The 17176-nt window shown below is 38.8% G+C and overlaps 1 protein-coding gene across 9 annotated transcripts in view; it reads right to left on the reverse strand.

The window, feature by feature from the left end:
• KDM6A (lysine demethylase 6A) overlaps positions 1–17176 on the reverse strand; it is a 293777-nt gene that overhangs the window by 90803 nt on the left and 185798 nt on the right. For all 9 annotated transcript variants that reach the window (XM_054005415.1, XM_054005424.1, XM_054005442.1 and 6 more), the window contains one exon: positions 5742–5776. In XM_054005415.1, the coding sequence (XP_053861390.1) occupies positions 5742–5776 (35 nt within the window). The remainder of the gene's footprint in view (positions 1–5741; positions 5777–17176) is intronic.

Below are 17176 nucleotides of genomic sequence, written 5' to 3' on the forward strand. Positions count from 1 at the left end.
AAATGAATTACAGCTTAGCTAGCAATACTCAAAATTAGACCTCATTTCTGACAAAGATCAATTTACCCCTGAACTAAAAGTTAGTGACTGTCTCGATGCAAATATTCACAATCTAGTTACATCGATTGTGTGCAAACAGAAGACAGTCCTGAGCAGTAAAATATATATTTATTTGGTGATTTAATGGGGACAATTTCATGAAGCTTAAAGCAATTATAAGCAAAATTGACTGGGAATTAAAATTTAAACAAAGCAAATATGAATGATTATTAGGAGTTGTTACCTTTATTAGATGACCAAAAGCCCAAATTCCACAATCACAAGACAGGGCTTTCTTGATTAAAATATCAGTCTGGTTAAGAAGGAAAGTGAAAGCAGCAATAATATATAACAAATAGAAAAAGGGGAAGTTGATAGCAATGACTAACTCAGAAGTCACAGAATGTAGGCAACTGATAAAGGAAGCTAGCTATCTGAAAAATCCATGTCCAGTACAGTTAAGGGCAATACGAAGGAATTTTTAAAATTTATGATCGGGACCAAAAGAAATCTTAGCAAAGGTATAGGTCTGTTAATAGGTAGGGATGGTAAAATTGTCAATGATGCAGGAAAAGAAAGAAGAGTTCAATAAATATATCTGTTCTATATTTGGAAAGAAACTGGATGATATTATCACTCAAAGGTGTGAGTATGAAATACTTTCTATTCCAATAGCAAACAGCAACTACTGAAGTTAACATTTTAAAATCTGCAAGACTAGATACAACTTGCACCCAAGAGTTCTGAGAGAACTGGCTGAAGGCGTTCTGTGACTCATTGATATTTAATAAATCTTGGATTACTGGGGAAGATACAGAGTGCTAGAAATAAGCTAATATGCCAGTATGTGAAAAGGTTAAACAGGGAGACCAATGCATTAGTGAGAATATTACTGGAATACTGTGACCTAATGCCCATATTTAAAAAGGATCTTGACAAATTGGAAAGGCTTCAGAAATAGCTAAAAGAATTATTCAAGGTCTGGAAACACACCATTACAGTAAGAGACTAAAGAAACTCATCTATTTATCAAAAAGAAGGTTAGCAGGTGACTTGATCACCTATAGGCATGTAGGTCTCTAAGTATCTACACACAGAAAAAAGATTTCTGATAGTAGAGGCTCTTTAGTCCAGCAAATAAAGGCATAACAACATCCTGTGGCCGGAAGTTGAAGCTAAACAAATTCAGAGCAGAAATAATTTTTAACAGCGAGGGTAACCACTGGAAAACCTTACCTAGGCATTTGGTGGATTCTCCATCACTTGAAGTCTTTAAAACAAGATTGGAGGACTTTCTAAAAGATATTCTCAAGCTCAGCCAGAAGTTCCTACAGGTTTGATGCTGGCATCACTTGTGAAATTCTATAGTCTGAGTTACATAGGTCAGACTAGATAATCATAATGATCCATTTCTGGCCTATGAATCTTGAAAGTCTCAAGACTAGAATTCAGAATTAGAGGGTTGATTCCTTAACCTGTCAACCAACCACATACCCTTCACTATCACGCCACTCTAACACCCTGGGCAGCATTTAATAATATTGTCAACAGTTAAAAATAGGCTAAGTGTACTGGATTCATAATTAAAATAAAAACTTTAAAATAATTTAACTAAACTAAATGTGCTACTACAGAATCAGGAGTTTTGTCACTGATTTTAGGTTCGCCGCACTGCAGCATGTGTGATCAATGCCTGAAAAGCTATTGGACCAAGCCTCAGCTAATAAAAATTAGTGATGTTCAACTGACTTCAATGGAACTTTGCTGATTTACAACAGCTGAGGATCTCACCCATTGTTTACATTATCATCATATCTGAAGCCCACATGGGTAGCATTACAATAGGCAATTCTTAAACAGGTAGAATCAAAATATCTATTGTCAAAATATTACAGGAAGAGATTGTGCTTGCAAACGTTAATATTTAACTATTTGCTTTAGGAACACGTGCTGTATACAATATTTTTTAAAAACTGAATTTAGGTAAGTGATATATTTAGCTGTCATTCTAGAACATAAATATCAGGCATTGAATAAAGAACTGTACTGGGAAGGAGATTAAGTGGAATTTTACTGGCATTGAAACAACAAATGAAATTTCTGTTTAACAATTTGGGCTGATTTGGTATTTTTACTCATGTTGAACAGAACCTTACCCCAAAAATATTCCACTGACTTAGTGGAATCACTCAGAGCAAGGTGCTACTCAACATGAGAAAAAGTCTCAAATTTCCCTCCTCGCCCCCCTTTTTTAAACTGATACTTGATATATTTTGACTAGCATATTTTAGAAATCCAAGTAAATCAAAATATTTATTCTACGAAATATACCTATCTAGTGCAAGCAGGCTTACAAATATGAAGTGTGCCATTTATACATTCCTCGCTCACTGAAATGCAGTGCAGTTAATCTGTTCCCTACCGCACGGGGTCGATCTAAGATGCGCAACTTCAGCTACATGAATAGCTTAGCTGAAGTCGACGTACTTAGATCTACTTACTGTGGTATTTTCACTGCAGTGAGTCGACAGCTAATGCTCTCCCGTCGACTCCGCTTGCACTCCTCATTCTGGTGGAGTACCAGAGTTGATGGAAGAGCGTTCAGCAGTCAATTTATCGCGAATTGACCCCCGCTGGATTGATCGCTGCCCGCCGATTTGGCAGGTAGTGTAGACAAGCCCTGAGTAGTCATGCCATTTATCAGTCTGCCATTTAAACAGAGTCTGCTGTATCCAAGAGCTCTCTCTAAGCCTTAGCCTTGAATGTAAGTAAATCATAAACGCATACTGTTTGCATTTTATAGAATAAAACTGCATATTTAAAATTATATTTTTAAATGTATCACATTATTTAAAAGTTGCAACATGTATAAATTATAAATTTTGAGTTAATTTTGGCACAGCAGAAATAATGCATTTCACCTTTTCAATATTGTCTCTAGTTATGTTGGTGAAAACACTGATATGTATGTATGCCATTTATCTAAAATACTGTACTCCAATATAGATGGACACGTTCTAAAACATTTTTCTCAAGCCTTTAATCTTGTACATATGCGTTTTTCACTTACACATATTAAAAGTAGAATCAATTAAACATGTTGTGTATATTCCTCTTGATATCACTTAAACTGAAACAGAATGACCCACACTGCCAAAATTCCACTGCAATTTTTCTTAAATGGGTATTTCTTAGTAATCAGCTCCAATTCTGGTTATTTATTTTAATATTAACACCAAACTAGGTGGGCTTGCTGGAAAAGACATGAGACTGCCACAAAACTGGTGTTCTAGGAGAATGACAAATCAACATTTTCCACTGTAGGAGCTAATTTGCAGTTGTATAGGTAGAATGTAAATTTACATTCTAAACAAACAATTGGTAAGGACTGAAGTATATACGATGTTGTACAATTTTCAGATTATATAACTGAAAATGTAGTTATATAATCTTTGTTGTGCTATATGAGGCTTTCCACAAAATAAATTCAATGACCAAATTAGGCAAAATGAATCAAATTAATTACAATTTGCAGGTTACCTTTAAAGAAACACAACTTAAAAATAACACGCTATAATCAAAGTTCTTGTTTATATTACTCAGAATATTAAAAATGAAAATTTTAAAAATCCAATCCATTTCTCGCTATTTATATTGGTTTTCTTCCTGAATTTTGCTCAGCTTGGAAAATGAAAATCAATTAAGTAATTTTCACTTTTATTTATATTTATTTTCACCGATAATTGTAGGAGAATATCACATTGTTTAAAAGTTGTTTTTAAACAGAACCTTTAGTTCCATAGGAACCCTCAATCCCACATAGATGTATAGTTGACTGGCAAGAGACTTTGGCTAGGATGCACCAAGAATGGTCACTTAGGCGGGACGAAACACTGGTCAGGGTAAATCCCATCATCCAATTATATAAAGAGGTTTCTCCCAAATGATGGGATCATGAGAAGGTTTAATGGGTCAAAGGCCCAGTGCGGTGGAGATTGGAGCGCGAGCCCACCCTGCACTCACGCCACAGTGGTAACTCTTGTCCCGTGGGGCTGGCCCCAATTCCCTGCTCCAGGCGTTGCGTTCTGGCGCATGGGGTCACAGCACCATAGCGCCACTCAGGAGTGGAAGATGCCAGCCTTCACACAGCCCACTTTGTTAAGTGAGAAATCATGACTAATGCCAGCAACGGCGACGGAACATCGATCAACGATCTCCCGGTCTTCAGAGCAACAACTCAAGCCACCATACTCTTGACGTAATTATCTATCTTAATCACCTAAATGTAAAATTATAGTTGTTGCTCTACATCAGCCATACAAAGAAACAGCAGCAGCACTCAGGTTTGGCCCGGCTGCCCCTCCATCATGACCTGCCCCACGTCCTCTGCCCCAGCACAGCAATGGTAATTCTGGCCTATTGCCGAGGAAAGGCAGTCAATGACAGAGGGGCAGCTGGGCCAAATTTGGGTGAGTGACGTTACAACCTAATCTGCAGGGCTACAGTGCGACTCAGGTTTGGCCCAACCAACTTTCCACCATGACAGCCTCCCTTCTGCACAAGGCCGGAATTAGCATTGTAGTGCTAGGGCAGAGAACGCTGCTGCAGGTAATCAGTGCCTCCTCAGCAGGGTGCGGAGGCAGCACTGGTGGCAGCAGTGAAGGACCAACCTAGCCTATGATTTTGCCGCCACCTCCCCACAACACACACAAATTTGGACCGTGGGTGGGTCACCTCGGTAAAAAGTTTGGAAACCACTGATGTAAGGCACCTGATATGAGGGTCTGGATGTTTTATTTACAAAATATACATGTTTTTTAAAAATTATTTAACTTTCACAAAACAAAGTCAATTTATGCTTCCCCCCACAACAATTACATCTACTTTATCCTTTAGTTGCAGAAAGCACAGAATTTACTTGGCACCATTTTGTTTACAATAGCTTTTGTTTTCAATTTATCTGTGTTCTTCAGGACACATCTTTTACTTTTTTTTTCCAACTAGTACCTACATCTATACCAAATAGAAAGTGTACAATTCACATTGTGTGACTATGTTTTCACTCAAATTACACCACACTTTGAAGGTATACTTAATAGCTAGTGTGTTACATTTATTTGCACCCTAGCATCTTCATTCATGGTGGATAAGCTGTCCATACCTTACCAAAAGCCTACTGAGGAAACTCTGAGGGCAGAATTTGGCCCAGAATTCATAACAGCATAACTTTATAGTCTGCAGATGATGACTCATCTTATCTGGCAGTAACCTCATTTTTAGGTGTCTTTATGTCTATGTGTTCACACATACGGAGCCTTAGAGCATCTGGCAACTGTTTTAGGAATTACTGTATTGAAAGTCAATTTAAATTTCACAAAGAAATTTTAGCCAATAATTCAAGTTTAGTTCTTGCCTGAAAATGACTGACAGTGTATTTAGGAACTGGCAAATACAAAGATTAAGAAAAAATAGCTAGCTGGACTCATATGTGCAATATTTTGAACTTACCACAACAAATTACATTTCCTGAGCTGTTCGTCCATTATAATTATTTTCTTAATGAACATAAGTTGATGCGAATTTCACATAGCATGTGCCTAACTTTCATTCACAAAAGTGTCACTAGTGGGCTGGATTTCACAAACTGATTATATAATACACTGACTATACGTCATCAAAAATACAAAAAGCTTAACACTTACCTGGATTTCATATAAGTGGGCAATGTGAAACTGAACTGTAAAAGTCGGAAAGTAAAATAATTAATTATGATAAAAACTGACATTTAATAAGAACAAAATAGTTTAATATTAAACATTTTAAAAACATAAGTAATTTGTTATGAGTTAAGGTTTATTTCCAAATAAATTTTATCAGTGATTTCAAATCTGACAGTAGTATTGGTGAAATATGAACATGTGCTCCAATAACAGCGTTATGCTTGCATACAAACAATGCAAAAACCTGAACTTGAACTTGTAAATCAGACACAGTACCACAAACCTTATTGAAATTACACCAAATTTAACAAAAACAAAAGTAGCTACCTGTCTCTCATGGAGAAAATGCATAACAGCACCATGTTGTAATATTTTCAATACATAAGCCAATCAGAAACAAGCCAATATTTTTTTTCTGCTACTATTTAATTAGTGGTGGAGCTGACTGGATAGATCTCAGACCAGAAAAAATATGTTATATGCACTAAAGCATACACATTCTCTCTGCAAAAGCACACAAGCTTCTAATCCCCTACTCCTAGACTTAGTGCATGCACCTACCCTCAAAAGGCCCTGATTCAGCAACTGAATTTGATTTTAAGGCACAGTATCTCAAATAGTTAAAACTGTTATTTGTCTTGGGAAATCTGGAAGTTTCAGCTTTCCAATAACATACAGCATCAGTTATTTCAGAAGACAGTCTAGCATAAAATGGTCATTTTTCCACTGAGCCATGTAAAACTACAGACAATTGACTAGACAGGTCAAAATACTTTTAGCATCCTTAGTATGCATGCATGCATGCATCTAAGGGAATTCTAACTCCCTACCACCATAATAGTAAGATGCCAAACATCCTGGGCCAGTCCATCCCCCAACTCTGCTGATGGCTGATTGGCTAGGAAGTTTTTTGTTTGTTTGCTTGTTTTTTTAAAAAAGATTTACTCTATGTGTTTATGAATAAGCTGTTTTAGGTTTAGTAAATTTTCACATACATTTTTCAGGGGATAATTATCCACCACCCAACAAAGCAAAACCAAATTCCATTCCCTACAACTATTTTGATTTGCAGAAAACTATTATTTTCACCAAATACAACTTCAAATCACTCCCCCCAAGCTATGAAGCAACTAAGTGCTAGTGAGAAAAAACATATGTAAAGTATGTATAATTTAAAGAAAATTAATAACCAGAACTACCATAATTGAAGCATCCACATAAATCTATATTTTAACATTTAAAAAAAATCTTATTTAAAAAAACCTAGTAGGCCAAAGACTACGTCACTCAAAACACGAGTTCTGACTGTGGATCATGCTCAGTAAGGCTATGGCTATACTATGAGGCTTTTAGCAATACGGCTGTGCCACTAAAAGGCACCCCTGTGTGGCTGCTTTTTGTCGGCAGGAGACAGCTCTCCTGCCTACAAAACACTTCCACCCCACCACGAGCGGCAGTGGCTGTGTAGGCAGGAGCGCGCTTCCACTGACAAAACACTGTTCACACCGGTGCTTTTTGTCGGTAAAACGTTTGTCATTTGGGGGGGAGGGGGGGAAAGAGACAGGTGTGTGTGTGTTTTTGTAACACCCCTGAACAACAAAAGTTTTGCCAATGAAGTGCCAGTGTAGACAAGCCTCAGTTAATATGATAAAAATCCTTTAGAAACTTTAACTGAAAGTCAATGTACATTAACTCGCTAAAAATTGTCTCAATTTTTATTTTATCCCCAAAACAGAGGAGCTATTTCATATTGAGGAGACAAAAATCAATTTTCATCTAGTTTTCTGTTAAGGAATATTGGTTTTTTTTTAATTATTTAAAATCTCGTACATGAATACTAAACAAGAAATCCAAAGAGAATGCTACTATGAAATATTTCTGTCAACCTTAATTTTTTAAAAACTTAATTTAACAGCAGATTCACTGGTATTCAGAACAGCATAAAGCAGCCAGAGTGCACCAATAGTTGAGTTTACAACTGCTTTGCATCACCAGGGCAAGGCAAAGCAGTCAAACTGAACTGGTGAATCCAGCCCTTAATTAGTAATTAGTTTATCAGTTTAGAGGGCTGTGTTATGGAGACCACTGCTGTGTAAAAGGATAGGTGGGGGAAGGCCAGTTTCCAGGTCCCAGTATCTCTTCACTTTAAAGGCTCTAATAACTTACTAAATACAATAAAATAATTTAAGACTAACACAATTATTCCTGGTCTTACAGTATAGATACCAAGTTTCTTTAAAAATATTGGCAGAGTAACAGACTCTAAAAAAATAAGTTATTTCTAAAGAAATCATCAACATAAGCTCAAATATAACATCATAAATCCCTGCATTTATTCCTAAAGCTATGCTATTTATTCTTTAAAGATGACTCACAAATGATTTCCCCCCATGATTTACAGAAAGAGTTTGCATGTTTTTGTCCTGCTTGTTTCTTTACCTTAGAAATATCAGCAGTATCGAAGTCTGATCTTCCCTAGTTTTGTTGAAAGACTTCTTGGGGATGGGGTGGTACCTCAAGTACATGCATGGGCACTCTTAGGCCTTATCTACACTAGAATAAAAGGCTAATGCTACATCTGCACTGGAAATTCAGGTGCAACTATAGCGCAGATAGGCATATCTGCATTAGTTTTAATCTAGCTAGCAGGGGAAACAATAGCAGAGATTTAAGCACAGGCTAGCTGCCTAGACCCGTTAGTCACATCCTCATTGCTACTGTTAGCTGCACTAGCTAAATTAAAGCTAATGCAGGTGTGCCTGTCATTACAATTTAGTTTGTGATGTAAACATACCCTGAACATTCTAAAAGTTTAGTGCAGACAAGCAATGTATACTTAGTTTAACACATACTCAGGTGTTGGAGTTCAACCTAGGCTCCTCACTAAGGCTTTAACTTGATCAGAAGAACACATGTTCAAGGCAGCATTCCTACTTTACACTAGATCCACAATATGTTAGCAAGCACATCTCCCGTTTAAATTCTAATACAGACAAGGTTTAGAGAAGAAGGGGGAAGTGTGCTGAATCTTTAACAAAGATATGCTTTCCCTCAGGCAATGAGAGTTAATAGGTGCTAGACAAGAATTAAGTTTTAAATAGTCGATCCCATTAAGATATTCCTTCCTCTTTCAAGTGCTCAGTTTTTAGTCTCGTGATGACAATTTTATTAGGTACGCAAATCAGTGTTACAGAAAAGACAAGTTTTTTGTTGTTGTTGTTTTTAAACAGCCCAGAAACCATTTTTAGGTTTAAAAGAATAACTTTAGGCTCTTTTACATTTTTAGAAACCACCAAAAAAAAAAAAAAAAAAAAAAAAAAAGCCTCATGCCCCATTCATTTCACCTTCCAGGCTCACAAAGAAAAACGCATATTCTCTATGGGAGAATTAGCGTAATTACAGCATTGAAGCCTACTCCCACAAGGACTGATTTCAAAGGGCATTCACAGCACCCAGCACTATGCCAGATTGGGCCCTTTAAGGGAATAAACATAACATAGAAATTAAAACACCATATTTAAGTTATCCAATCATTATATTCAATATAGATGAAATATACTGCTTAACAAAATTTGTTGGTGTAAGTCAGAAGGATAGAACAAATATAGTCAACTAAATGAATGTTAATCACTAATGACAGTTGTCCGTCATCCTTACTGCCTTGGTGACTAAGAAACTATTGCCCAGTTGCTCATTCTGAGCTCTAATTTACAGTATCTCATAACTTATAGTACTAGAGAAATGCTCGTACATAATGTAGAAAAAATTTGGCTCATTAAAACAACTTTAATTTTAACTTGCTGAAAAACAGCTCAGCATTACTCAGAGCATGACAGGCTGAAAAGATCACTCAGGACACCAGCAAATAAAACCCTTAACATTTCCACTTCAAGTATCGCTATAAAACTGAGTATCATCTTTCACTACACAGAATCCAAGCTCAACTCTCACTTTTCCACCAGGCTGGTATTTTACACAAGGATAATATTCAGCATGGAAATTCATGTTACCCTCTAAATTACTGCAATTTAGAAAGATCCACATAACACAAGACACTGGAAACTTCATGTTACCATTTAACATTAATTTTCATTTAACAACGCACTACTTTATCATCACTTTCCCCCTCAAATAACTCAGTATGCCATAAGGATGGCAAACAAACCTTCCTCTGTATTCTCCCACTTGTAGAGCAAGAAATTTTGAAAGGAAAGTTTCATTTACCTGCTAATTTTCAATGGGATAATAACTCAGCAGTGCTAGCAATTTAGTTATTACTAGTTGGGCAGCAAAAACAAAAGCAGTGTCAAAGCTGTTGCTAACGTTGTTGATCCTGTAAAGCCCATTCATCCTACCCCTTCACAGTGTATGTTGCCACCCCAATACTGTATTTTCTCTCTCAAAATTAAAATGAGAAAAGGAGAAATGGATGGATGTTCAGACATCTTGTAGAAAAAAAAAAATAAACAGGTAAGCTCATTCCTCTCGCTCTCCCCCCCACCCCGAATGTATTAATTCCTAAATTAAGAAGAGGCCAGTAATGAGCATCCCAGCAAAAACACAATCAAACACTGGGTATGGGAGTGTAAAGGAAGGAAAGAACGTCTCAAATACTTTCTTCCAAATACATCATTTGAAATCACTGGTCCACAACGATGTGAAGCATCTTCTGGCTGAAGGATGTATCAGTTAATGTGACAACTGAGGTTTGGGGAATTTTTTTGAGAAAGTATGCTGGCAGGCTGGCCTGCATATTAATTTAGTGATTGTTGAACTTCTTCCACCTCAGGAAATGCTGCATTTCTCATAGAATTTGCTTGAAGGTCAAACATATGCTGTTTGAACGCCCTCTCTATTGTGTCCTTAAATATCTTCTTTCGCCTGTACTGAGAGCTATAAAAATCAAAAATAAGTACTGTTTTTATGAATATTCTTGATGCTTTCAATGAGTATTTTCTCATCTCTCTTTCTATCACAAGCCTGTCCTTGTCAAGTGGCATCGTTTTGGATGTAAAGCTGGTTAGACAGTTTCTTGCAGCAAGATGGTTAGATGGATTCTTAGGGTACAACTACACTGCAGCTCAGTTAGACAGATGTGCTAGCTCAAAAACAGCAGTGTAGCTGGGGGTAGCACAGTGGCAGCCTGGGCTAGCTACCTAAGTACTTACCCAATGGGCTTGGGTGGGTTTGTACTCAAGCCGCTATCCTGAGCTGTTGCTCGTGCTACACGCAGCAAGGTTGCTACTTTTACTGAGCTAGCTTGAGCGGAGTTAGCATGTGTCTGTGTACTGTAGGTGGGGAGCATGCTCTTAGCTGTAGTGTAGACATACTTTGAACTCCTATGGATTTTGTAAGATTTGCTGCTAAGAGAACAATTTTTCCTTTGTAGAATATTCATACTGTGGCTTGAACGATAAGGCCCCTAAATTCAGAAACCCTCCTGGCTGAAATGATTATGACTACGGCAGCCACTTTAGTATATAAATGTAATCAAAACTTCTTAATAAGCTAAAAAAGGTTCTGTAAAAGTAGATGCAATACAATATTCAGATTCAATTTAGGACATCTGTGAATGTTTAGAGATCTTAGGAATCCATCTGCCCTGTGGTATCTAAATACAGATTCCTTTACCCTGTAAATTTATCAGAAGTATCTATACTTTAAATCTTTTCACTGTAAACATCTGGAGTATTATATAATTCACTACCAGGATCCTATCAAAGCTATCTATAAATTTAAGCTTTAATCAGATTCAGTTTTGCTGTATATGCATCAGTGCCTAATTTTGTCTAACCCTTCTAGAGGCCTCTATGGGTGATCCCATCCTGAAATCTAACACAGGTACAAAGGGGTATGTCTACACTGCAAAACAAAACAAAACAAAAAAACACCCCTGCAGCAGCGAGTCTCAGAATCCAGGTCAACTGACAGGCTATAGGGCTAAAAATAGCAGTGTAAATGTTCCCACTCTGTCTGGAGCCTGGCTCTGAAATCTGGTGGCAGCAGGGGGGGGGGGGGAAAGGAAGGGGAGACAAACATCTACACAGCTATTTTTATCCATGTAGCGTGAGCCCTAGTCAGTTAACCTGGACTCAATCGCTGCCGCAAGGGATTTTTTGGTAGTGTAGATGTAACTCCCACAGATCATGCTTGCCTTTCCTTGTTACAATCAGGTCAGAAATCCACTGTGTGTAAACTGAACACTCCACCATTTAAAAAACCATCCAATTTAGCCAGTCTGCTTTGGTGTTCAGTACCTCTGTAATGTACATTGCCTGGATTGATTACCAGGAGTGCCAACCCTGGAAAAGTAGCATGCCTTAATGGGTAGAAGGTATGCCACTGTTTAAATGTTTTCTGACATCAACAGACTGGAATCCATCCAAAACAGTTTTTTAAAGATATGGAGGATACTCCTAAAATAATGTTCTCTCAGAACCACCAGGTAAGGAACTGAGATATGATCACAAAAATATAACTTCAACAGTTCTTCCTGGAAATTGCCCAAAATATCCAGTAGAAGTCTTTATGTTTCACCTAGATCCTCACCAATGGTCTACCGCTATGCACTGCATCATCATTCCTAACAAGGCCAAGGAACTGGCTGCTGGAAAGTGTCAGAAAGGATTTTCCCTTGCCAATCACGTACTGTAATTTGAGCAAAAATTCTTCTGAAAGACTTGAGCACAGCTCATCAGGATTAATGGGTGAGTAAACGTTCATCTGTGAGTTAGGCTCTTCTAGTTCCTGTTGACGATCAAGACAAATCCCACTACACTATAATTTTGGAAAAAGAAATCAATGACAGTGTTTGCACAGATGATTCAAAGTTCTTGAGTTACCTGCTTGGGTCCTTGGTGGGAAGAGGCTAATCTCCCTCTGAACTATTATGTCCTTAACCAGAGAGGAGATACCTTATTGTAGCTCTGGAAACAGATTATTCTTCAGAATTTTATACTTAATTTGTGTCTTAGTTTAATCTATATCCCTTGCTAGCTGGTTTTTGTTCATCTTACATATGACACATCAAATGAGACAACCATGTCTTTTTTGCATGGAGCAAGAAAATACTTCCGCTTTGGTTTTGGAGAACTCTACCACTCTCCATAAATATGACAAATTCTTAGCATACATTTGAAAAACTCCCAAGGGAAAAAAAAGGGTTTTCAAGTATTTTAATGCAACTTCTCATTCTCCGTCTGAGAGCTGCTCCTTTTCTTGGGAGGAATCTAATTCAACTGGAATTAGCACTTGCTCTCTCTCCATTCAATGGGAAACCACAAAATGAATTACCACCATACTGAGGAGAGAAATGGAGGATGCTATATTAAAAACAATCTGAATAATAGAGGGGAAACATGCTTACTATTGAAACAGCCGAATTTCAGGTAAGCAGGGAGTCACTATAATGCTGCTATTCAGACAGGTCAGTTGGAAGGGCAAAGAGGGTGATAAAGGAGATTCTTACACTCCTGTAACACTAGTTGGGGAAAGGGTACCTTGAAGAATGCAAAAGAACGCTGGAGTCCAAAAGTGTATAATCATCCTTCCACCAAGGGCTGAAGAATGAAGTATGTTTCACTGCCTCTTCAATTTCCGTTCTTAGGCCTTTTGGGCATTTTGCCTAATAGTACTGGGAAAAGGCATTCATACTGTGGCACACCAGCAAGCAAAAAAACCCAAACCAAACAAAACAAAAACCCTCAAAGGAACTTGGAAACATTGAGAAAATTGGCAGTATAGGTCATATAAAATATACAATAAGGGATCACACTGCTCATATAAAATAATGAACAAAAAACCCAAAGATCAGATTTAGGTGGGAACTCTCCAACTGTCTGCAGGCAGCCCTGAAAAGTAAAAACTTTGGAGAGGACTTTCTAGTATACTTAGCCTCCTGACTGACAGCTGACAATGCTTTTATTTTTGCCCAGAAAGCACACCAGTTGTTTAGAACAGGTTGTAGAGAAAACTTCTATAAATATTTTTCTTAATTTTTGATTAAATTTTCATTTGCATCAGTAAAAAACTGATACATATCTGTTTGGTAACAGTTCAAGATATGTTGCACATGTCCATTCCACTTTGAGACAGGTATGAGACACCTACATACACCTAAGTGGGAGAACTTGTTTCCACAGCAGTAGCGCTCAGGGCAGCTCATGCGCCCTCTACCCACTCATGCACATATACAAGGGCAGAATGTGACTTCAATGTATAGGAGAAGGAGAGTGGGTCGTGCAATTGTCACTTGCAACTTAACTCAAAGAACAACAGTTACGAAACAAGTATGTAACCTTTTTTTTTGTCTGAGTGCTCACACTTCCACTTTAGTTGATTCACAAGCAGTTCCAGATGGAATGGGGTATCAGAGTCTACCTAAACAAGGACTGCAACACCACTCTCTCTAATCTAGCATCATCTCATGAGACCTGTTTATTGAGCATAATGAGTGATGAACATATTAACAGATGACCAACTTTGCGGCCCTTCAAACATCACTGATAGGAATGTAACCCATAAAGCCAATGCTGTTTACACTCTCATAGTATGCGCTAAAACTCCGAAGTAGTGGAATTTTAGTAATATTGTAGCACAGACTAATACAGGAGGAGATTCAGGAAGAAATCCTCTGCAAAGTGACAGGCTGCCTCTTCATCCGGTCAGCCAAGGAGATGAATAATTGCAGAGACAACCTAACTCTGTAGCCCTGTCCGGGTAAAAGACAAACACCCTATGAACATACACAGTATGGAGTTTTTCCACGTTTGTGAGAGGAAGGTTTCAGAAAAGAGGTTGGTAAGTATACAGGCTAATTTAGATGCAAGTCTACCACAATTTTAGTAAGAAATTTGGGATGTAGACACAAACTAACTTTATCTTCATAAAGCACCGTATAAGGAGGTATAAGCAAAGCCTGAAGTTTTGCTACCCTTCTAGCCAAAAAAATAGCCACCAGAAATACTACTTTCATTGAGAGATGAGAAAACGAGGAGATAGTTATAGGTTCAAAAGGGGGCCCTATTAAAACCCACAGAACCAAAGTCAGATCCCAGGATGGTGTTGGGCCCTAACAGATGGGAAAAACTTGTCCAAAATTTAAAAATCTAACAATCAGAGGGTTGGGAAAAAACAGATCTTCTTTCTACAGCAGATCAGATTGCAGAGGCAGCTGCCAGATGAACCCAGAAGGAACTGGCAGAAAGTCCTTTTTCATTGAGGTGAAGCAAATAATCCAAAATCAGGTGAACTGAGCCTGTGAAGGGGCCACACAGAGAACCTCTTCCATTTCTTGAGGTAACTATAACTGATGGAGGGTTTTCTGCTATTTAAAGAACATTTTGCACCCCCAGGGAAAAGACTGCTTCATGGGGAACTAACTATTGAGCATCCAAACAATCAAGTGTAGGCTAAGTGGGCTGGGAGGTAGTGTGCCCGTGGTTCTGTGAAACCGTACCCGAGACCTCAGGGAGAGGTATAGTATCTCGAATCAAAAGGCTCAACAGGTTTGAGGACTAATGTTGGTGGGGCCAGGCAGATGCTATCAAAGAAGGAAGGAAGAGCTGACTGTCCAGGTGGATAGATGGAAACGCTCATACATTTATGTGGAAAGGAGATCCTGACCTGACCAGAGACCCAGAGTCTGAAAGTCCCCTTGGTGAGCTCCCCAACTGAGACATGAAGCATCTGTGATTAGGGTCATGGAGGGCAAGGTTGGGGTAAAATGAATCCTATGGCACACACTGGCACAGTCCTTCCAGGGATGACCAAACACCTGCAGGTATGTGAGTCAGCATGTCCAGTGGATAATAAGAGGGATGGTAGAGAGACTTCAACCACCTCTGCATGACTCTGAAGTGACATATGGCATTGGGAGTTATATATGTACAAGCCACCATGTGACCTAGAGCTTTCAGGCAATTCCTCTATCGTACAGTATATGCCTTGAGGTTTTTGCATAGCTACAGTATCATCTGAAACCTGGCCTGAGATAAATACACTAACTGCGGTCGAGCCAAGAACCTCTCCTATGAATTTGATTCTCTGTACATGGAAAAGAGCTGATTTGTCCTTGCTGGTCAACAGGCCCAACAAGTGGAAGACAAATTGGATTTTCCCAATGGCCATTGTTACTTGTCTGGACTGACTTCGAACCAACCCGCTGTCCAGACATGGGTACACCTGGACCCCTGCCTTCCTGAGATGTGCCACAACCACTACCATGCACTTTGTGAAGCCTCAAAGGGCTGATGACAGGCTGAAAGGGAGAACCATAAACTGATAAACATCTGCTGCAACAAATCTAAAAAACCTTCAGTGGTTCTGGTGAATGGCCACATGGAACTAGGCATCCTTTAATAATTGTAGTCTAGGGATGGGATAATAGATGACCAAACTGCAACCCTGTAAACCAAGGAACGTAAACCAAGAAAGCAACCAATGCTACTTGCGCTCTTGTAGAGTGTGCTAAAAATTCTGTGAGATAGTGGAGCTGCAGCAATGTCGTAGTACAGACAAATACAGGAGGAGATCCAGGAAGAAATCCTTTGTGAAATGATGTTAAAGTAACCACACAAAACTTCAGTTTTTATGTATCTGTTGTGGTTTGTAGGTCTAAAATAGGTTTGAGGCCTCCCTTGGACTTTGGAATGAGAAAATTGTGAGAACAGACTCCCTTCACCCAAGCACAGACTCCCTTCACCACTCATCCTAATTTCTTCTCCCTTTGGCAGCAGAGTTCTCAGCACAGTGGAACTGGAATATATACTGCAATTTACCTCTATTTCTCCCCCTCCCTATCCCTGTTCAGGGGCCATTCTCACAAGACTATATTAATTCAAGAAGTTCAGTCTGTTACAGTTAGGGGCAGTGGAAAAAGCATCCAAAGCTTTCCTCCTGAAGGAACCATATATCTGCCCTGCTGCACAATAGCACTTCCATACCCTGACAGTACTAACAGATTCAGTCCCACATGGCACTGAACATGCAGGTGGAGATGAAAGGTCTCAGTACTGAGGCCTCTGTGGTAAGAACAGTCGATTCCCGGACCACATCCTACGTCAGTGGTGAGGTCCAGCACCGACAGACACAGGAGATCCCTGGCCACTGTGTATGCCTCAGGCATCCTCTGTATAGAAGCTGATGCCTCTGAAGGTCCTGGCAATGGAGTAGGTCTCAATAATACCACTGCAGTCAATGACTCTACACTGTTAGAATGAGGTACTGGAAGGTCCTAGCAGGAGATGACTCTGCATTAACCTCAGTACTGGTCTTCATCTGGTGTTAGTCTGTTAGGTACCTAGCCCTCAAAGAGGAAGACTTTTTCTGCTGTTTGTGCAGTATCAGAGATAGAGAATAATATCTTCTCTTTGACTCTCTGTGATGTGGGGATGCCACCAAGAAGTATGGTGGTATGC

Source organism: Malaclemys terrapin, chromosome 1, assembly GCF_027887155.1.
Source record: "Malaclemys terrapin pileata isolate rMalTer1 chromosome 1, rMalTer1.hap1, whole genome shotgun sequence".
Taxonomy (NCBI): Eukaryota; Metazoa; Chordata; order Testudines; family Emydidae; genus Malaclemys; species Malaclemys terrapin.